The sequence below is a fragment of the Betta splendens genome, chromosome 11 (assembly GCF_900634795.4).
Source record: "Betta splendens chromosome 11, fBetSpl5.4, whole genome shotgun sequence".
In the NCBI taxonomy this organism is placed as follows: Eukaryota; Metazoa; Chordata; class Actinopteri; order Anabantiformes; family Osphronemidae; genus Betta; species Betta splendens.
The window spans coordinates 7,818,780-7,836,700 of NC_040891.2; the positions used below are offsets into that span (position 1 = coordinate 7,818,780).

The 17,921-nt window shown below is 44.9% G+C and overlaps 2 protein-coding genes and 1 long non-coding RNA gene across 3 annotated transcripts; 2 read left to right on the forward strand and 1 right to left on the reverse strand.

Moving 5' to 3' along the window:
- Positions 1-1,082: 1,082 nt before the first annotated feature.
- On the forward strand, positions 1,083-2,864 carry dlx5a (distal-less homeobox 5a). The gene is made up of 3 exons (XM_029167296.3): positions 1,083-1,709; positions 1,969-2,153; positions 2,365-2,864. Exons 1-3 carry the CDS (start codon positions 1,352-1,354, stop codon positions 2,677-2,679), a joined length of 858 nt encoding a protein of 285 aa, XP_029023129.1. The 5' UTR covers positions 1,083-1,351; the 3' UTR covers positions 2,680-2,864.
- Positions 2,865-6,411: 3,547 nt separating this feature from the next.
- Positions 6,412-8,725, reverse strand: dlx6a (distal-less homeobox 6a). Its single transcript, XM_029167308.3, has 3 exons — positions 8,166-8,725; positions 7,363-7,556; positions 6,412-7,191 (listed from the first exon to the last, which is right to left on the reverse strand). The coding sequence occupies exons 1-3, from the start codon at positions 8,470-8,472 to the stop codon at positions 6,952-6,954; spliced, it is 741 nt and encodes a 246-aa protein (XP_029023141.1). The 5' UTR covers positions 8,473-8,725; the 3' UTR covers positions 6,412-6,951.
- A 174-nt stretch (positions 8,726-8,899) lies between these two features.
- Positions 8,900-17,610, forward strand: LOC129604887 (uncharacterized). Its single transcript, XR_008696195.1, has 2 exons — positions 8,900-10,417; positions 16,501-17,610. It is a non-coding gene; the product is annotated as an uncharacterized LOC129604887 (long non-coding RNA).
- The last annotated feature ends 311 nt before the right edge of the window (positions 17,611-17,921 follow it).

The window sequence follows — 17,921 nt, forward strand, 5'->3', positions numbered from 1 at the left end:
GATCTCAGAATATAGGCCTACATTTAATTTTGATGTTTAATGATCAGATGATTCAGATCTGAATATATAATGATACAGTATGCATCATAAATTACAGTCCTCAAAATATCAAGCGGTTATTCAGTCGTCACACCTGTTGCTTAGACTCTTTTTTTTTATTTGTTTACTTCAGTGGGGATGTCGACATACACACACACACACACACACACACACACACACACACACACACACACACACACACACACACACACACACACACACACACACACACACACACACACTAATCACTGTATTATGGGCACAAGGTGAATTAGTAACACAAGTCTTAATAGTAATTTGGGATTCATTTTCTATTATATTTTATTTTGTAAGAATACCTCGAATTTCCCATCAGGAGACTTTGGTTTGTAGCTTTCCTTGGTCGCCACTAGTCGGCGCTGTTCGCCACTGAATGCTTAAAACGGAGGCGCTGAACACTGACTTTTGGCAGATTTCAGGATTAGATGAGATAAGATGCATCTCTAAAGATCCCCCGAGAGAAGCTTGTGGATTTTGATATTATTTTTCATGACAATCAGAAATCAACTGGCAAGGGAATAACATGTAATTGTAAGAGGGATCATTTAGTCCGTTTTGGATTATAATATATGCAACTAATTAAATATATTGGATAGGTTGCAAATATTTGGGATATATTAAATTTAACATTGTGAGATGCAAGACTATAATTCCATAATTGGACTATGAGCTTGATAGTTATCCTAGGAACTTTTATTTTTGAGTATTTCTCTTTCCTTTAAGATGACAATATTTGATTTTTACGTCATGTGAGGTCTATTTTGCCAAATAAAATTAATATAATGTTGAGTCTGTTTAAATAAAACGATTAAATACAGAATAATGACGATTATGGTAATAATCGGTCAGTCTTACAGCAGGAGGCCTTTTTCGTAATGAGGTATTGTCTCTAATTCAGTCTTCTGACAACGTCGATTGGCGACACGGCCAACACTTTAATTGCTTCCACTGATTGATAGTATAAAAACACAACAATGCAGCCACATAGCCCGGGTGGTTTTCCCCCCTATAAGAAAGCTGGCTGAGTGAATTGGGTGTAGCTGTGTCTGTGTGCGCCTTGGCCAATGGAACCAGATCCTCCCTGCAGTGCGTAAGAGCGCGATTTAGGATTTAACCAAGTCTTTGCTGCGAGGCTGGCTGCAGTCTTCACCAGAGCCCGACGGCCCGAGAGCCTTTAAACAATGCCAGTGTAGCTTTCAACCCACTTTGGAGTCAGACTGCCTCGTTTTTTGCTAATTGTATAAAACAAAGCCCACGCGTTTCTTCCCGAAGTATGACTGGAGTATTCGACCGGAGGATCCCGAGTGTGAAACCTGCAGATTTCCAGAGCTCTTTTCAACTCTCCAGCATGCACCATCCGTCTCAGGAATCTCCCACTTTACCCGAGTCCACCGCCACGGATTCGGGCTACTACAGCCCCGCCGGTGGAGTCACTCACGGCTATTGTTCGCCCAGCTCCACCTCGTACGGGAAGCCGCTCAATGCCTACCAGTACCAGTACCCGACGGTAAATGGATCCGCTGGAAATTACTCAACAAAATCCTACAGTGATTACAGCTCTTACACGACCCCAGCCTACCACCAGTACGCTGGGACTTACAGCAGAGTGCAGGCGCAGCCCAGTCCGCAAGGTACGCGCCTGAATTTCTATTTTTCTTTGACAATTGATTATATACTAGTAGTAAATTCTTATAAAAAATATTCGAATTATCTATGTGTTTATTCTAACCTGAAATTAATACAATTTCACGTTTATTTTAACAATTTAACTGATTTGTTTGTAACGTATTCTCGACGTATTCGCGTGAAAGCGCTCGCACGACAATTCGCAACAAAGATCACTTTGTAACGGGACAATTCCTCTCGCATTGGCCGTGGTTATTTTGACAGAGAAGGAAATAAGCGAGCCCGAGGTGCGGATGGTGAACGGGAAGCCGAAGAAAGTGAGAAAACCCCGGACGATCTACTCCAGCTTCCAGCTGGCCGCCCTGCAGAGGCGCTTCCAGAACACGCAGTACCTGGCGCTGCCGGAGAGAGCCGAGCTGGCCGCCTCGCTGGGACTCACGCAGACACAGGTGGGATGTTTGATCAAATGCATTTATTAATTCAGTTTCAATCGTAAAATAAGGAAATCGTATCGCCCCAAATGCCTCGTTGCTGAAGCAATAACCGTTTTGCCGAGTTTGGCTTCAGGCGCGTCTTTACGCACGATCCTCGTTTGAGTCGATTGTTTTTGTGGCTACAGTGAGATAATTATGGCGCCGTCTCCCCCCCACACGTTTCCAGGTGAAAATCTGGTTCCAGAACAGGAGATCAAAAATGAAGAAAATCATGAAAAACGGCGAGCTTCCGCCCGAGCACAGCCCCAGCTCCAGCGACCCCATGGCGTGCAACTCTCCACAGTCTCCGGCCGTTTGGGACACTCAGGGCCCCTCCAGGCCCCACAGCCTGCAGCAACAAAGCATCAACACGACAGCTTCTAACTTTTTGGAAAACTCGGGATCATGGTACACCTCTGCCGGCAGCTCCATGACTTCCCACCTGCAGACCCCCAACTCGATACAGCACTCGTTGGCTCTTGGAGCGGGGACGTTATATTGAAAAACCCATTTGTTCATATCGAATCTTCTTTTTCCTTCTATGGACTCGTGTTCACATTTCAGAGGAATATGCAATGTATTTGATGACGGTCTTAGAAGAAATGTGTAAAATGTGTAAATGTGTGCATGTAATTTATTGCATTTTGGAAGATATTAAACGTTGAAATGGACAGTGAAACTTGGAAACCTCCGGCCTCAGTGTCATTTCCACCCTCATCTGTTTAAACAGAAAATCACGACTCACGTCTCGCAGACATAAATATTGTTTGTGAGCCTCAGGTGACGTTGCCTCACAAGGTTGTAAACCACAGCTGCTCATTATTAAGATGATTTAAATGTCGTAAATCTAATCTTAGTGGTTTTTATTTTCCACAACACGCACGATTTATAGTCAGTACGTGGTTCTTATTTATTTTATTTTTTGAAAATGTGCTGAAGGTTGTATAGGTTATGTTTGCACATATTACACGAATAACGAGTTACCATCGTCGAGATCACAATTTAATAAATATGTTCCAACTCAATTTTGTCTATATTTGCTAAGATATTTTAAAAATAAATAAAGAAAATACATTGACTGCAAAAATGTAACTTTTTAAAATAAAAGGATCACTTTTTGTTATAGAGACATGTAACGTAAACAATACTGCTGTGTAGCTATCTTGAGCTACACACATCTCAGATTACAGTGGGATAGTGTTGTATATGATTAGGACAGAAAATAATTTTATGATATATGATAAATGACTAATATTGCATTTTGCAGTTGTTTCACTGTATTTGTTGCACAATCAAATTCATATAGAAATTATAATCCAGATTATTATTATAAATTAATATTATTATTATTATACATTCTCAGGTGACTGCCGCAATGGCCACCTTTATTTTTTATTATTCATATTGGATCTGAGCAACCTGATTGAGCCTCTCAGTGGGTTCCAGCGTCTGTGAGGAAAAAGCCTCGCTCCTCGCTGCAGACAGTCTGCAGCCGCTCTCGCTTTGTGTCCCCTACAATTAGGCGCTTTGAATGGCAGAGAGGAGGCGAGGGGGCGGCACGGAGATCTCAGACAATCCGCATTCCTGTGGGGGTAGACCGGCTCCGCGGCTCTGCGACTCCCGGCCACAGCCCACCTTCCGGGTAGAATTTTAAACGAAAAAAATAAAATTTCACCCAGCCATTAGCAGTTATTAATACCAGCGTTGCTGCTGTAAAAACCACAGAAGAAACCGCGCAAATGGCAGAAACTGGGAATTGGAAGAATTAGCTAGACTTGGATTTTCCGGTCAAATGCACAGATAAAAAAAAATCACAGGTGATTTAAAAAAAAAACAAAACATACATCCACGCTCCTCTTCTCTTCCTCACACACACTAACTCGCTAAACAACGCTCCATGTGACCCTTTCCCCACCTGACACGGAAGCCTCTTCCTGCTCCAGACTGCAGCACTGGACGCGCCTCGCGCACATTGAACCGAGCAACACAACAGGATGCGCCTCTCCGTCTAAAACCGCCGGGCCGCGTGTTGTTTTCAGCCCCATTTCCGCCGCGTGATAAACGGCAGTAGCGTAATTACAACGCGAGCAGGTCACTCGAGAAATTCAGACGTTAACGTTGTGACGCGCACGCGCACATCTCTCGTGCACGGTCGCACACATAGGCCTCTATATTACACACGTACACACATCACTACTGTATGTCTCCCACCATCCATCCAACTCTCTCTCTCTCTCTCACACACACACACACACACACACACACACACACACACACACACACACACACACACACACACACACACACACACACTAGTGGTGCCATTATATCGAGAGCCCCCGTTTATTTCCAACCGAACATTTTCCACTCAGCTAGTTTCCCCCGTTTTGCAAATCGAGTCTAAATAATGACAGTTAGCTTTACTGGACAGCTTCAACTGTAACACTCCACAATAATTATTCTCCAGGATTAGGGCCTCCATTATCATAATCTGGACATTGACAATTACCTATAATTTGCAAAGATGCGCTTGGTTCTTGATTGCAGAGAGCTTTTTTTTCAAGCTCGCCATCACTAAACAGTGACAGTAATAACAGCTAATTTTGCAGGCAATATATAAGAGCTTACCGGGGTGTGCAAACACTTTCCCACCTGGATTTGCTTATTCAACCACCAGCAGTAAAACAGTGCAGAGCTTTTGGGTTAGTCTATGTTGGAGAAGCGGAGAGAGGTAAGGCTCGCTCTTCTATCCTCACTCCTATTTCTCGTCCTACAGGCAGAAACGAATCTCTCTTGGCTAAAATTTGTTTTGCGGCAGAGAAAGAAAACGTGTGGTTTTCTCTCAGCTTTAGTGTTTTTGTGATGTATTTGATGGAGTGATGTGTGCATGTGTGAGATGTCTGAGTGCACCAGCCACTGATGGAGCTCATCCCTAGCTCAGTCTCTCTCTGCATCCCCCACCCCCATACGTCTATCTATCTATCTATCTATCTATCTATCTATCTATCTATCTATCTATCTATCTATCTATCTATCATCTATCTATCTATCTATCTATCTATCTATCTATCTATCTATCTATCTATCTATCTATCTATCTATCTATCTATCTATCTATCTATCTATCTATCTATCTATCTATCTATCTATCTATCTATCTATCCATCTATCCATCTATCTAGCTTCAGTCTCAGGTCTGTGACTCTAGCTCATCAAAGCCCCTTTCCCCCATTTCCCCAAACACATTTCTTGCTGCTGAATACGCACGATGGCGTATTTATGAGCTCTGTTGATGTTTACTCGACTGCTGCAATCGGGCTCCCTGCAGCCTCGCAGATCAGGGTGCACATGGCCCAGGAGTAGATAGGCCCCAGCCTGGGGGCCCAGGTAGGCTGAATGTGCGCCAGTGGGACATCCGCGACTTGACAGCTGCATGAAGCTTTTCAGCGTTCTAATTTCAGATAATATCCCGAGCGCTCACTCTTCTCAGCAATTTGTATATGAATAACCGAATAATTTTCCCTTTTGTTCCATCTGTGCTACCTCAAATCCAAATAAAGATGCCTTTTAGTATTAAAAGTGGTAGAAAATTACAGGTAATTATCTTTGACGGTAAAAACGCTGTAATCAGCGGGCTACATCAAAAATTACCCTAATTATGCCTGCATTTATGAGAATGGAAAAAAAAGCCTCACTTGGATAAAAACCCACAAATTGTCCCAAATATCTCCTTCATATTGAACGCCACTGCAGCTGGCTGCTTTGTTCAACATCGATCCCGTGGAGCTTGGCATTTAACGGCCTGCATTAGGACGGAGAGAAGGGAGAAAACATTTTGTCAATACTTCTAATAATTGAGGGTGAAATGACAAGATAAGCTGGACCAGGAGCAAATGTCTTTCGGGGTGAATGTAGACAGCGGCGGTGCGGGGTAAGTTAATTTCCTCTGGAGCTGAGTGCATTTGATAAATCTATATACTGTGGCGTTCCCCTTCAGCCATTGAGCGCGTTGCGTTTATGTGAAATGTTTACTCTGCTGATATGGGCTTTGACTGAGCATTGTGCCATTAACTTATGTTCATATTGTCGGCTGTTAGCGTGCGCACACCAGGGAGACGGGAAATAGGCCTGTTCTAACGCGATGTTGGCCCAATAAGAAGCACCCCCCCCCCCCAAAAAAAAAGGCCCGGCTTAAAGCGTAATTTCATGTTTGTAAATCATGCAACAGCAGGCGTCTGTTTTGAGTCACGGTTTACTCAATCTGACAAAACATAAAAAGTGTATGTACAACTAAAATCGCAGATCATATTTACAGACAGACAATTTGCTCGTTTTTGCATGTTGAAGGAACAACCAAGAAAAAAAAAAAAAAAAAAAAAGAAAAGCAGTCAGGAGTCCACCATGGCAACAGCTTCCGGGCGCCACGGCGCGCGTGGAGCGTAAGCAGTCTCTGCCCAAAGTGGCTAAAATGTCACTGGTAATATTTGGTATATTGACGCTCAGATGTTGACATGAATGAAAGCATAACAAATATGCGAGCCCACTGAACAGCCATGTAACGCTAAAAAAAACGGTTAGTTTCCTTGTGTTGTGTCACCGCACCCAGGCTTGGCTGCTTTATGTGTTTTATCCTCCAGCCAAGGTGCGACGCACGGGGACTCTGCCCCCCCCCTCCAGCGTCCGGTCTCTGCGCTGACCCAAATTGTAGGCTACGTTGGAAACGGAGGATCCGCAGGCCTCCAGACAGCTCGCTCGACCCCCGTGCCGCGTCAGTCTATCTCTGCATCGAGTCTTGATGTGGAGAGGAATACCAGTGAGAGTAGCCGGGCATGTAGCTGTTGCCGGGCATGTTTACTCCTTTGGACGAGGCCGAGACGTCCCAGATCGGAGGGATGGTCGGGGACCGCGGGGAGAGGGACATGGAGCCCGGTATAGGTTCGCTCTCATGGGGGTTGCCTCCTTGTTTCAGCAGCTTCTTGAACTTTGACCTTTTATTCTGGAACCAAATCTTGACCTGCAGGAGCAACGCGTGCAATTAGGAGAGCGTTGTGCACTGTAATTATTAACGGCCGACGGATCATAAATAGAGCATTAGTGCAATAACGCGAATCCTCATTTAACTGTACGCAATGACTCATAGGATCGCTCGCGTCTGTTCGTAAATCAGTGCACCTCCCGTTCCTACCTGGGTTTGTGTCAGTCCTAGAGACGCGGCCAGCTCGGCGCGCTCCGGTAAAGCGAGGTACTGGGTTTGCTGGAAACGATGGTTCAGTGCCTGCAGCTGCAAACTGGAGTAAATCGTCCGAGGCTTGCGGATCTTCTTCCCTTTGCCATTAAAGCGAATTTCCCCGTTTTCAATCACCGTCGTTTTCTGCTGCTCTGCAACAAAAACAAGCAACGTTATTATTCACACCCCGCGGCCCGGCTGGATTCTTGTTTGTGCCCGGGACACGGCAACAGCTGTAAAAGTGGTATAAAAAAAAAAATCAGTGGCGCCCGAATGAGGAGCCTAAAAAGGAGAAGTTCGCTGCTGAGCGTCAGGGTCTGTCGTTGCCTTTACGCGCCGTCGCAGCCACAGTCCTCATACGCTGTCATATTTAGGATATTGCTCGTAATGACATGTCAATTAAATGCTAATTACAACACCGAAGGCGTGCGGGCTGCCTAATTTCCACGAGTAGCTGGTGAGGATTGCACGGTCGTGATGATCACACCCCGGGCATTAAACCAGGTTTCGTGGGAACCGAGAGAGCGCGACGCGGGACGGGCTGCGACGTGGAGCTGCGCGTTTTTTGGCTCGGCGTAAACACCCACCCACGCTCCAAAGGGGCACTCGTCCGAGTTCGGAGCGGACGCGGACGCGGGAGCCCACCGTGCGCCGGCCGCGCAGAAACGAGACGTGCGCCAGCGGCGCCGCGAGCCGCGGAGCGGACGCGACGCGCCGCGCGTTTTTCCCCACTCGGCTGCTTAAAATGGGGGCTTCCTTACCTGTGCCGTCTAACCTTGTCTGTCCTCCCGTGTTGTTGTGATAGGATGGCAGGTACGGGCTGTGGTGCGGGTGGCTCACGTAGGGGTAGGGTAGCGACCTGTTGTAGGTGTTGCTCCCGGGGTACGCGGTGTTGTCGTGCTGGTGGTGCGCGTGCGAGCCGGAGTGCAGACAATGCAGCGGGTAGTGGCCGCCGGCCATCGACGGGGAGCTCTGTTGTGAGTGCGACTGCTGCCCAAACTCCATGAACGCAGACTTGGACGAGTCCTGAGCCTCCAGACCGTCAGCCATCGTAGTCATGGTCATCATCGAATTTTCTGCCTTGAGAGCACTCACCCCCCTCTCTCCCAGGACCAAATAGGGTTTCTCTCTCGCTGTGCTGTTGTCTGTCTCTCCTCTCCAACGCGAACAGATATTGTCCTATTAACACCCGATTTTTTCCCCCCAGAGGCGTCTTTATCTCCCCCCTTGTCTTGTGATATTCTCACTCAAAGTGGCGGAAGGTAGGCATAAGTTAAGGGAGAGATTATAAGGTGGATTCTGTTAAAATTGAGCCCTTGCTTCCAGACTTGATGCAGACACTACAAGTAAAATGGTTTGTCTCCAAAGGGCAGCGCCTCCCGATTGGTCATCCTACCCAACGTCATCACTGCTCTGCGCTTCACGGGGACTTGAGCTGGAGTTAACCCACCTTACCAGCTCCCACCACAACTATGGGGGAAATAATATATGGTGGGAAAAACGCCTAATTCCGACAGACAAGTTTCACACGTAGAACCCAGTCTTTTGGAACTGCCGTGTCGATTTTGTTTTTTACTCAAACCCCCAAATTACGCGCGACGCCCAGCGTATAGTGCGCACTTTGATTTAGCCGGATGAGCCTGTAAATGCCTGTTTCTATTTACTCTGGAACTAATTAACCCACCAGGGGAAATATTGGCGATATTTAAGCTACAACAAGTAGAAATCAATAGATTTTAAACAAAATGGCACATATTTGTTTTACAAATTAGTCTACACTATAAAATTCAACCATTTTTTACGCCATTTAGCCTCGTTTAGCCGGATTTAAATACTTTTTTATCAAAACTATAAACATTTACATTTTGCCTATTTAACATACCTCTAAAGACTTTTTACCTTTAGTGCCATGTTTATATTGGGGGGGGGGGTCTGTTTTACGTCAAGGAAACCTCAGACGCAGGTGGAGCTGCTTAACATATAGCTGCAAATAAGCCTATAACACACATTTTCAAATGAGCACGTTTGCATTAATTTCACGGTGAATTTGATATTTTTTTCTGTGCAACTTTTGCTTTGATGTCGCCTAATGAGCAGTTCCTCTCAAGCCCCCCTCCGCTCTGATACTAACATATATAATAACCGCTCCTTTTTCTTGGGGCTACTGACCATATGATTAAAGATCCTCAGACAATTCAAAATAAAGTGCGCGTGACACATCAAATAACAATATGTCTGAGGTACAATAGGTTATTTTGCAGATAGAAGGGTGGATACCGAGATAAACTGACAGTGTCTTTTATCTCTGTTGTAATATGAGGCCTTGTAGGGTCCTCAATATATGTAAATTATACAGTTTGCCTCTGAGGGCTGCGATGTTCGATTCGCAAATAGGGATAAAATGCAATTTCCGCTTAGAATAATGCAATAGACATTCAAATCATGTTTTGCACCACTTTCAGCACATTTTTTTTGTCGTAACAGCATTCAGAGATTTCACGAAAAAGGCGATGAAAAATAATTATGGTTGCAATCAAGTTACTACGAAAACCTATTTGATTAGCGGCCACACTTTACTCAAATTGCAGCTATAAAATTAAGAACAATTCGCCTGTAATGATTATGGACTAGATTTATTTTGGGAGGGTGGAATAAAAGTGGATATAGCATAAATTATCCCCTAATTACACGCCAGTGTCGCCTCAATTATCCTCTTATCAAAAATGGTTGTCTAAATGCAGCGTTTAGTTTCAATTTTCTCCATTTCTGTAACAAGAACTTGGTACCTTGCTATTATCGTCAGCTACGGTTGTTATTTACTTTGTGGGATTTAAAAGTGCACAACCCAGCCGGATAATCATTTTACAGCAGCGGACCAAGAGAGGAGCACACAGGGAGCAACGAGAGCCGAGCGAGACATCCACATGGATTTGCTTCCTTCTTCCAAGGCTCTTTTAGATAAATTAATTTTTTTTTTAAATCGGGGTCCTCGTGTGTCTTCAGGGGGCTGCAGGTAAGAGCTTCTTTCGAACGCTCCTTTCTGTTGACATTGATAGGCTAAATGATTTTATTGGCTGCTTCTTTTTGCCTGAGTGGCCTTTCAGACCTAGCAGGAGTCGGCACACCTCGGTCACCCCTCAGTGATCTAACAGACCGGCCAATTCCCCTGCCCGTGTTCCACATGGACACGCAGAGGAGAAACCAGATCCTATATCTTTCTAATCACCCTTGAGTGCTACTACAAAGACAGACATGCTTTGCGGTGATGTTAGTCGCTTCCCCCGCGGGCTAAAATCTCTGGGCTCGCTTATAAAGAGACGCTCTCATTCTTCGGGTTTTGCAGCATCATGTTTGTGCCACTGCGGGATTATTAAATTGCGGGCTAACAGTGCGGGTAATGTCAAAGTCTCGGTGTCCCGCAGGGCTGCTGGGAGGCTGTTCGAAGCACAGTGAGATGGAGTGGAGTGGTGAAAGGACGGATTTGTTTGACTGGATAGGACATGACATCCTCGACCTTGGTGCTTTTTGACATGTTTAAGATGTGACCTATTGTATGCGTGCTGACAAGCGTGGATGCTGACAGTGACTGGATTTAAAAAAAACGAGCCTCACTGAAGTCAAACGCACATTTTCGGCTGCGCGAATGTTTTAAACGAGGACACTATAAGCTTGTGACGCTCCCACCCGCTGTCGCAGCTCCTCTCTGTCCCATTAATCTTGGACTGTAGGAGTTCATAGCCTTATCCTGGAGAGAAATTATTTGATATTTCCGTTCGTCCAAATGTCAATCACAAAATGAACAGCGTTCAGCTGCAAATTTAGAAATCACTTTGTCCCTAAGTAGATGATTGACCTTCCCACAATCAATGGCCGTGGTGGTTTAACAGAAGTGGTCTTTATTTCCAGCTGTCTTATAAACGCTGATGAATGACTCTCTAAAATCACTCCAATATCAAACCGCGGTGGATGTATCAGGCCAGGGTTTCCCTCACATCCATTGTCTGAGATTAGACGCATGAAAACTGAGAGTATTTCATATCTGCTGTTGGTTCAGTTTGCCGTTATGGTTAACTAGGTTATGGTCAGTTTATAAATCCGAAGACAGGGTACAAATGGATAAGGCCACACAAAAAGACGGCATATTTACGCTCAAATTCTCTGAAAGACAAATATAACTAGTCCCGTTTCTCTCCCCCTCTTATTCTCTCACACTTGGCGTTTTAACGCCACTCGTCGTCTTCTTTTTATTTTGGCCACATGTGTTAATCATGTCTGAGCGTTAACACGGAGTTCCAGCAATGCACGGGTCATAATTGCAGGAGAGGCTGCGCGTTTGTGGTCGCTCCCTCTAAACATCTATTGACTTGGAAAAACCCCCACCTCCTCGGCTGCTCGGGGACCGAGGCGACTGGGGACTCTGAGGCTTGTCACTGGAGACAGTGACCGGGAGGCACTTAAACAACATGTCTCCCCTTTCAACGGCGCAAAAGCCACCGGCGCTGCACAGACAACCAGGCGACGACGGCTCTCCGTCTCCGCGGTGCGAAGGGCGGAAAGTGGCGAAGAGAAGCAGATGCGCGCCACAAACAGCTGTCAGTGTGACACGGTTCGTTGTAACTAGATTTAGAGGAAGCAACCGCCCTTTTGCACACACCCACATCAGCCCCAAAACGATCACCGATCAGCCCTTGATGCTGCGCGAGGATTCATCCGTGCCCAAACGGTGGCGCGCCGCTTTTACGCGCACGAACTGCGCACAGCGTGCTAATATAAACCAACTTATTACACGCTTTGATGTGTTTTGTGAAAGCGTGACCACTAAACCAAGAAAAATGAGTGCGGTTTTGTCGTAAAGAAAGCCATGCGTTTCCAAGCAGGCGACTGTTTACAATGCGTTTTGCATCATAAATTAGTATTGCATTATCCAGAGTAAATGGCAGAATTGGCGTATGCATGGCCCCAGGTGCAGGCGAGGGCCCTCAGACGGCGCAAGGTGTTGGGATTGGAGTTAAATGACCACAAATAAGCAAAGGCCTCCACCACTGAGTCTCCGCATCCTCTCATAGACTAATGGATTTAATTTGGCATGGCTGAAGCTGCACTGGTCCCGCGGACTGCATCCTAATTATACTGGCTTGTTTCTTTTCTCGCCTTTTCTCGGCGCATGCTTAGACTCACCTGAGTAATTGCCCCGCTTCGTTTTCCTCGCGCGCCTCGTGGTTTTTCTGTTTAGTCCTTCCTGAAATTTCAATAAACGACAGCCTGATGTTACGAAATTCAGTACCAACAACAAGCGTGTATTTGAACGTCTTTAGATTTTTTGCTCATGTTTTCAGAGGTAAATAAGAGTAAAGGATTTTATTTTCTGTTTTTTTATGTCTTATGTTCATAGTAATACGACATTAGTTGGCTCAGAGCAGTTGATGGCGCTCGGGTCATGGCTTTATGTGAATTTATCGAACTGCATGATCCTGTGTTCCAGGTCAGTAACAAAGGAGCTGTATCCAGAAGTTGATCTGAATTTTAGCTTGGTGACAAATAAGACCAGTGAGAGTCTGGCCGTGCGTCGGTCCCCCTTTTCCCCCGCTCTCTCGACTTAATACGCGACATTATTAGGTCTGACAGAACAGTGGTCGTTCTTGAAGGAGAGGATTTGGTCGGTGGATGACAGACAGGAAGGCCAGCAATCATGGGCTTTTTTTTATCAGAATGTACTGTTCGATGCCGTTTATCCCTGATGATAGAAAATTGCTCTGTTGCCAGGACGCTGCCGCCGAAATAGAGGGCAGGAGCAACATTTCCATTTTCCAGTTTGAAAGCCATTGAAATGAATTAGTAAAAATGAAAAAAAAGGGGGAAAATGAGAACGAATCCCCCGGTAAACAAAGGGGAGCAAACAAAGATACCATTTTCTTTTGCCGAGAATCCACCCTCCTCATTTTCCATTTTTTTCTGCTGCAGAGTGAGGGGTTTTACTTCAACAGTCGCAAATCACATGCTTGGCTTCTAATGTAGTCCAAGGCCCGGGCCTACTTCAAAGACAATCATTTATTTCCCAACCTCCTGGAATAATTACGGCGCCTTTTCATCTGCCGTGACGGAGAGAAAGGGGGGAGAGAAAAAGAATTAAGAAAGAACAACAAGGAGTATTTATCAAAGTCCTGAAATGTTCACGGAGCAGGCACAAGTGAGCAGCAACCTGCCACTGTGGAAACACGGAAATATTGAATGACACAATGTGATTAACCGGAAATTATAATGAGAGGTGCGAAACGTTGAGAGTTTAGTCTTTACACGTGTAGTCAAATTACATGAATAGCTTTGCTTTATTATTATTATTATGATATTATTAATATTCTACTCTAGGTTATGCATTAAGGGATACAATGCAGCTACTTATATGAATCCCATAAAAATGTTTAGAATATAGATTAAAATCTATATCTATTTATCTGTATTTATTTACGGTTTGTTTGTCAGTGACACAGACAGTTGCTGTGGTGAGGCCGTCAGTGGGGGTGGTGTCCGTGCGAGGTGGTTTAAACCCTCCACAGGCTCCGAGCGCGCTTCAGGTGCGCGCCACGCGCTACACGGAGCCTGATAGATCGGAGAAATGACACCTGAAGCACTGAAGCGTGAACCCCTCCAGAAAGGACATAACAAATTGTGGTGGGGGATATTGAATGTCCCGATTGCGTCGGTCCTTGCAGGAAAAGAACAGGGAGGAAAAATCCTGCACCGATTGTTTGGAAATGAATTCGAATGGCTACATTCTTAATGAGACGCAGAACCCAGCTGAGAAAGAAACGCGACCCTGTTGGTCTGTGCGTTCAGATGAAACGCCAACGTGGCTCCTTTTTATTATAAAATGAGCTGTGGCTGAGGAAACATGGGATGTGGAATCAGGGCAAAGATCAACGACCTCAGCATATGTATGATAAGTGAGCCCATCACTGAGCTATTAAAATATCACTTGGACCAGAGATTGAGATTTATATGATGCCAGCCAAATAAAAGAGATGAACGACTATCAGGCGGTTTATGGAGCGCTTCAACTTGGAACCAGAGGGAATATGAAACATTCAGATCTGATTTTAGCTTTTCAGAGCTAATAAAAAACGAAGGTGGGCTCGGACACGTCCGTCCTTCACACACAAACCTGCACAAACTAATAAAGTATTGCGTGCGCTCCCACAGCAAAGTCGAGGAATGAATGACCCAGTGGAGGAAGTGCTGCACACAATAGCCAACAGTGGCTGCAAAATAAAAGAGTGTGAAATTTAAGAGCACACTGTGAAGTGAAGTGGAAGAAAAGTGAGGAGAAAGGGAGTCACACCTGGCGGAATATAGCGCCGGACAAGCGTGTTTCATTCTCAGATGCCGCTCGGGTTCTCATGAACTGTGGGTTGGGGGAGTTTGTCAGGTGATCACTGTGGACCTTTGTCTGCTGCGCCTCAAGACACTCCTTCCTGAAACCGGGCTTTACTTGGCTGTGCTGGCCTGTTAAGTCACAGAGAGCTGAGGGAACTGAGTAAATGATGGGGACCTTTCATGCAGAGCGAACCCCGAGGGACGACATCCTCACAAACTATGAAATGAAATATTACGTTGAAATATTTATTACACGAGTCTGTTTTCTTGCGTGTGAATTCACTATAGTTTAATTATATTAGTCATTATACTGCAGGCATTAAACATATTTCAATAATTAAAATAATTATGTGAAAAGTGTTACTGATTACTTTCTAAATTTGCCTTTTGATTTATAAGTTCTGAGCATTTTGTATAAAATAAAGATTTTAATAATAGCATCAACGCCGTGTCATTTTTTACTAAACTCAATTTGTAAAAAATCCTAGATGTGACCATTTTATTATCGCTTGAGGATGAAAAATGAAGCATAACAGCCTCTATAACATTAGCAGCACAGTTCAGGGTCAGGAACTTAACAAACCACAGATCACACATCAGTTTAATGATTTGTCCAGGGGACGTCTGCAGCCTCCTTATAATATCTAGCTCTGGCTTGAAGGCCCCCAGCATGTTTATTATCATTCCTCTGAACTGTTAGATTGAGTGGAGGGATTTATTTTGGACTTTGCTCATTTTGGTGAAGTGAAGGGATCCAATTATTGCCATCGTTGCCCTTGGAAATGCATCACGCCTCACCTGAGGGCTCAGTCAATCACAGAGACTGAAGGGCCGATTAACAGGTGGCTTCTGACCCTAAGCCATTGCAAATTCACCCAAAAAGGGCCCAACACCAATCAGCAGTTCTCCTTCAGCTTCATGCTGCAAACTTCCTCATCGCTGACGTCTCACCTTGAGCGTCAGGCAACAGCTCCGGGTCCAGGACCTTGAGCGCGGACTTGAACACTTTGGTGTCTAAACACAAACTGGCAACATTTACTCTGAATCTTTTTCATCCTTGAATATTTCTATGATCAGAAGCTGTATTAGATTTGAATTTAGGTGCATAAACGTGGAATTTCTAAGCATTTCAACCATATTGGCCTAAAATGATGCGATCAGATTCAAGGATCCTCTCATGTACGTTATTTGACAATCAATTACAAGTATTTCTATGGTGACATATTTAATTTTAATACAGCTTGTGCCTTTTATTATGTGGTGAGGCAGCAGCCTGCACTCGTGGGCTCCCACAGGAGTTATAGTTATAGTTGCCGACAAATATACATTAGTGAAGTGATTAAAACCATTATTGTGTCATATAAAATAACTGATGAACGCAGTGGCTCAGTGTGGAATATTGCTTTTCAAGGATGTTTCAGTGGTTTCAACTGATAAATGATAAAAACGCAACAATTTGATTAAAACGAGAAGCTCGGGGAAAAAGGGCCCCTGATGTTTAATGAGACTTATAAATGTGCAATTTCACATCAGCAGTTGTAATTCAGTTTAAACAAGCTGCGTCTCATATGTGCGACAGGGGTTTCTCTGACTGAATGTATTACACGATAATGAGTTTTGTGGGTAAAACTATTTTTATTCTGTCTGTTAATAACTTTTCCTCTTTTTGTCTCCCTGTGCCTCCTCCTTTGCCATCATGTCCTCCCTCCTCTCCGCTCCATCCAGGCCCCTTCTCTCCTCTCCACCTCCCTCTTCACACCCACTCTCCCCACTCCCCTCAACCTCAGTCCCTGCTCCCTAACCCCCCCCCCCCCCCCCCCCCATATTGTAGGTACGCCTCCATCTCCTCTTGGCAGTTCCATCTCCTCCTCGCCTCCCCCTTTCTTTCCTCCCTCTCCCTGGCTGGTTTCCACAGCTGTGGTGAGTGAGGGGCAGATGACCGGAGAATTGGCCCCTGGGAGAGCGCTGAGCCATCCTGGTGCTATTAGGCTCGTGGCTAATAATAGGTGTTTCAGACCGGGGGAAGATCAATCAGGGGGAATCATGGGGAATGTTCGGAGCAGCGCTTTTTACACATCGGCCCAGATGGATGAAATTACACTTGTCAGTTTTTAGTTGCATTACTCCCAAATTGGTTGTCTACTCTTTTTTTCCCTGCCTCCCTCCCTTGCACGCTCTCTCCTCTCTCCTTTTCTCTCTCTCTGCCCTCATTCATGTGTCAGTGGCTTGCTAAATGGATTCAGTGGTGAAATCCCTGTCATTTTTGTCTTTTCTCTGTTTAGCCCTCAGCCACCAACTTTGCTGCCTGCATATGTGCACTTAGGAGAAATCAGTGTATGATCTTGTCTTATGCCTCGGGCAATTTCCATGTTAAAGACGAGTGTAAGTGATGTTTCCTGTGTGCGCTGCATGAATAATGAACGTGTGATTGAACCGAACATAGGCATTCAGAGGCGAGTTGAAACACTGATGTGACTTTTCAGGCTGACCGTCCAAACGTCTTGATGGTGGGTTTTGTTTTTTGCAACACTGTGAATTCTATTCCATGGAACCGCTGGTCATTAAACAAGACACAGGACGTGTCTGGGAAGTGCTGCTGGACATTTACTGCTCCTTTGAATGAAGCCTTTCACCTTGTTTAGCATCCATGTATATAATTTAAATGCAATGTTAACATACAGATGATGTATGAACTGATAACTGTGTAACGTGCAATAATTATATTTCAAGTGCATGAGTCTAATTGTATTGTAATTAAATCTGTCAGGTGCAAATGAAACCCTTACACTGTGTCTTGCTGTTTCAACACTGAATAAAATCCACCTAAAAACACTCGTTGGTTTCTACCTTCTTGTTTATTTTAAACACGCGTTGGTTTCTCATAATTACAGCTAAAGACTGAACATTAAGAAAACAAGGGAATAACACAGGGAAGCTTTCCGCCAATGCTTCTTGACCATCTCCAGTCTAATACTGGGAGTCTCCTCTCATTACTGACCTGAGCTGCAGTGTCTGTGCGATTGCAGCAAGAGAATGAGCTCGGTTAGGTGAGTGTGTGTGCGTGCGTGCGTGCGTGCGTGTGCGTGTGTGTGTGTGTGTGCGCGAGCCATGCAGCGTATCATCTAAACCCCCTTAAGCTCCTGATG

What these genes read in the sequence shown, in the direction of transcription:
- dlx5a (XM_029167296.3), top strand. Translation starts at nt 1,352, where the DNA reads ATGACTGGAGTATTCGACCGGAGGATCCCGAGTGTGAAACCTGCAGAT. An exon ending in GGCGCAGCCCAGTCCGCAAG is followed by an intron (nt 1,710 to 1,968) that starts GTACGCGCCTGA and finishes TTATTTTGACAG; the next exon opens with AGAAGGAAATAAGCGAGCCC. An exon ending in TGGGACTCACGCAGACACAG is followed by an intron (nt 2,154 to 2,364) that starts GTGGGATGTTTG and finishes ACACGTTTCCAG; the next exon opens with GTGAAAATCTGGTTCCAGAA.
- dlx6a (XM_029167308.3), bottom strand. Translation starts at nt 8,472, where the DNA reads ATGATGACCATGACTACGATGGCTGACGGTCTGGAGGCTCAGGACTCG. An exon ending in GACAAGGTTAGACGGCACAG is followed by an intron (nt 7,557 to 8,165) that starts GTAAGGAAGCCC and finishes TTTTTGTTGCAG; the next exon opens with AGCAGCAGAAAACGACGGTG. An exon ending in TAGGACTGACACAAACCCAG is followed by an intron (nt 7,192 to 7,362) that starts GTAGGAACGGGA and finishes TTGCTCCTGCAG; the next exon opens with GTCAAGATTTGGTTCCAGAA.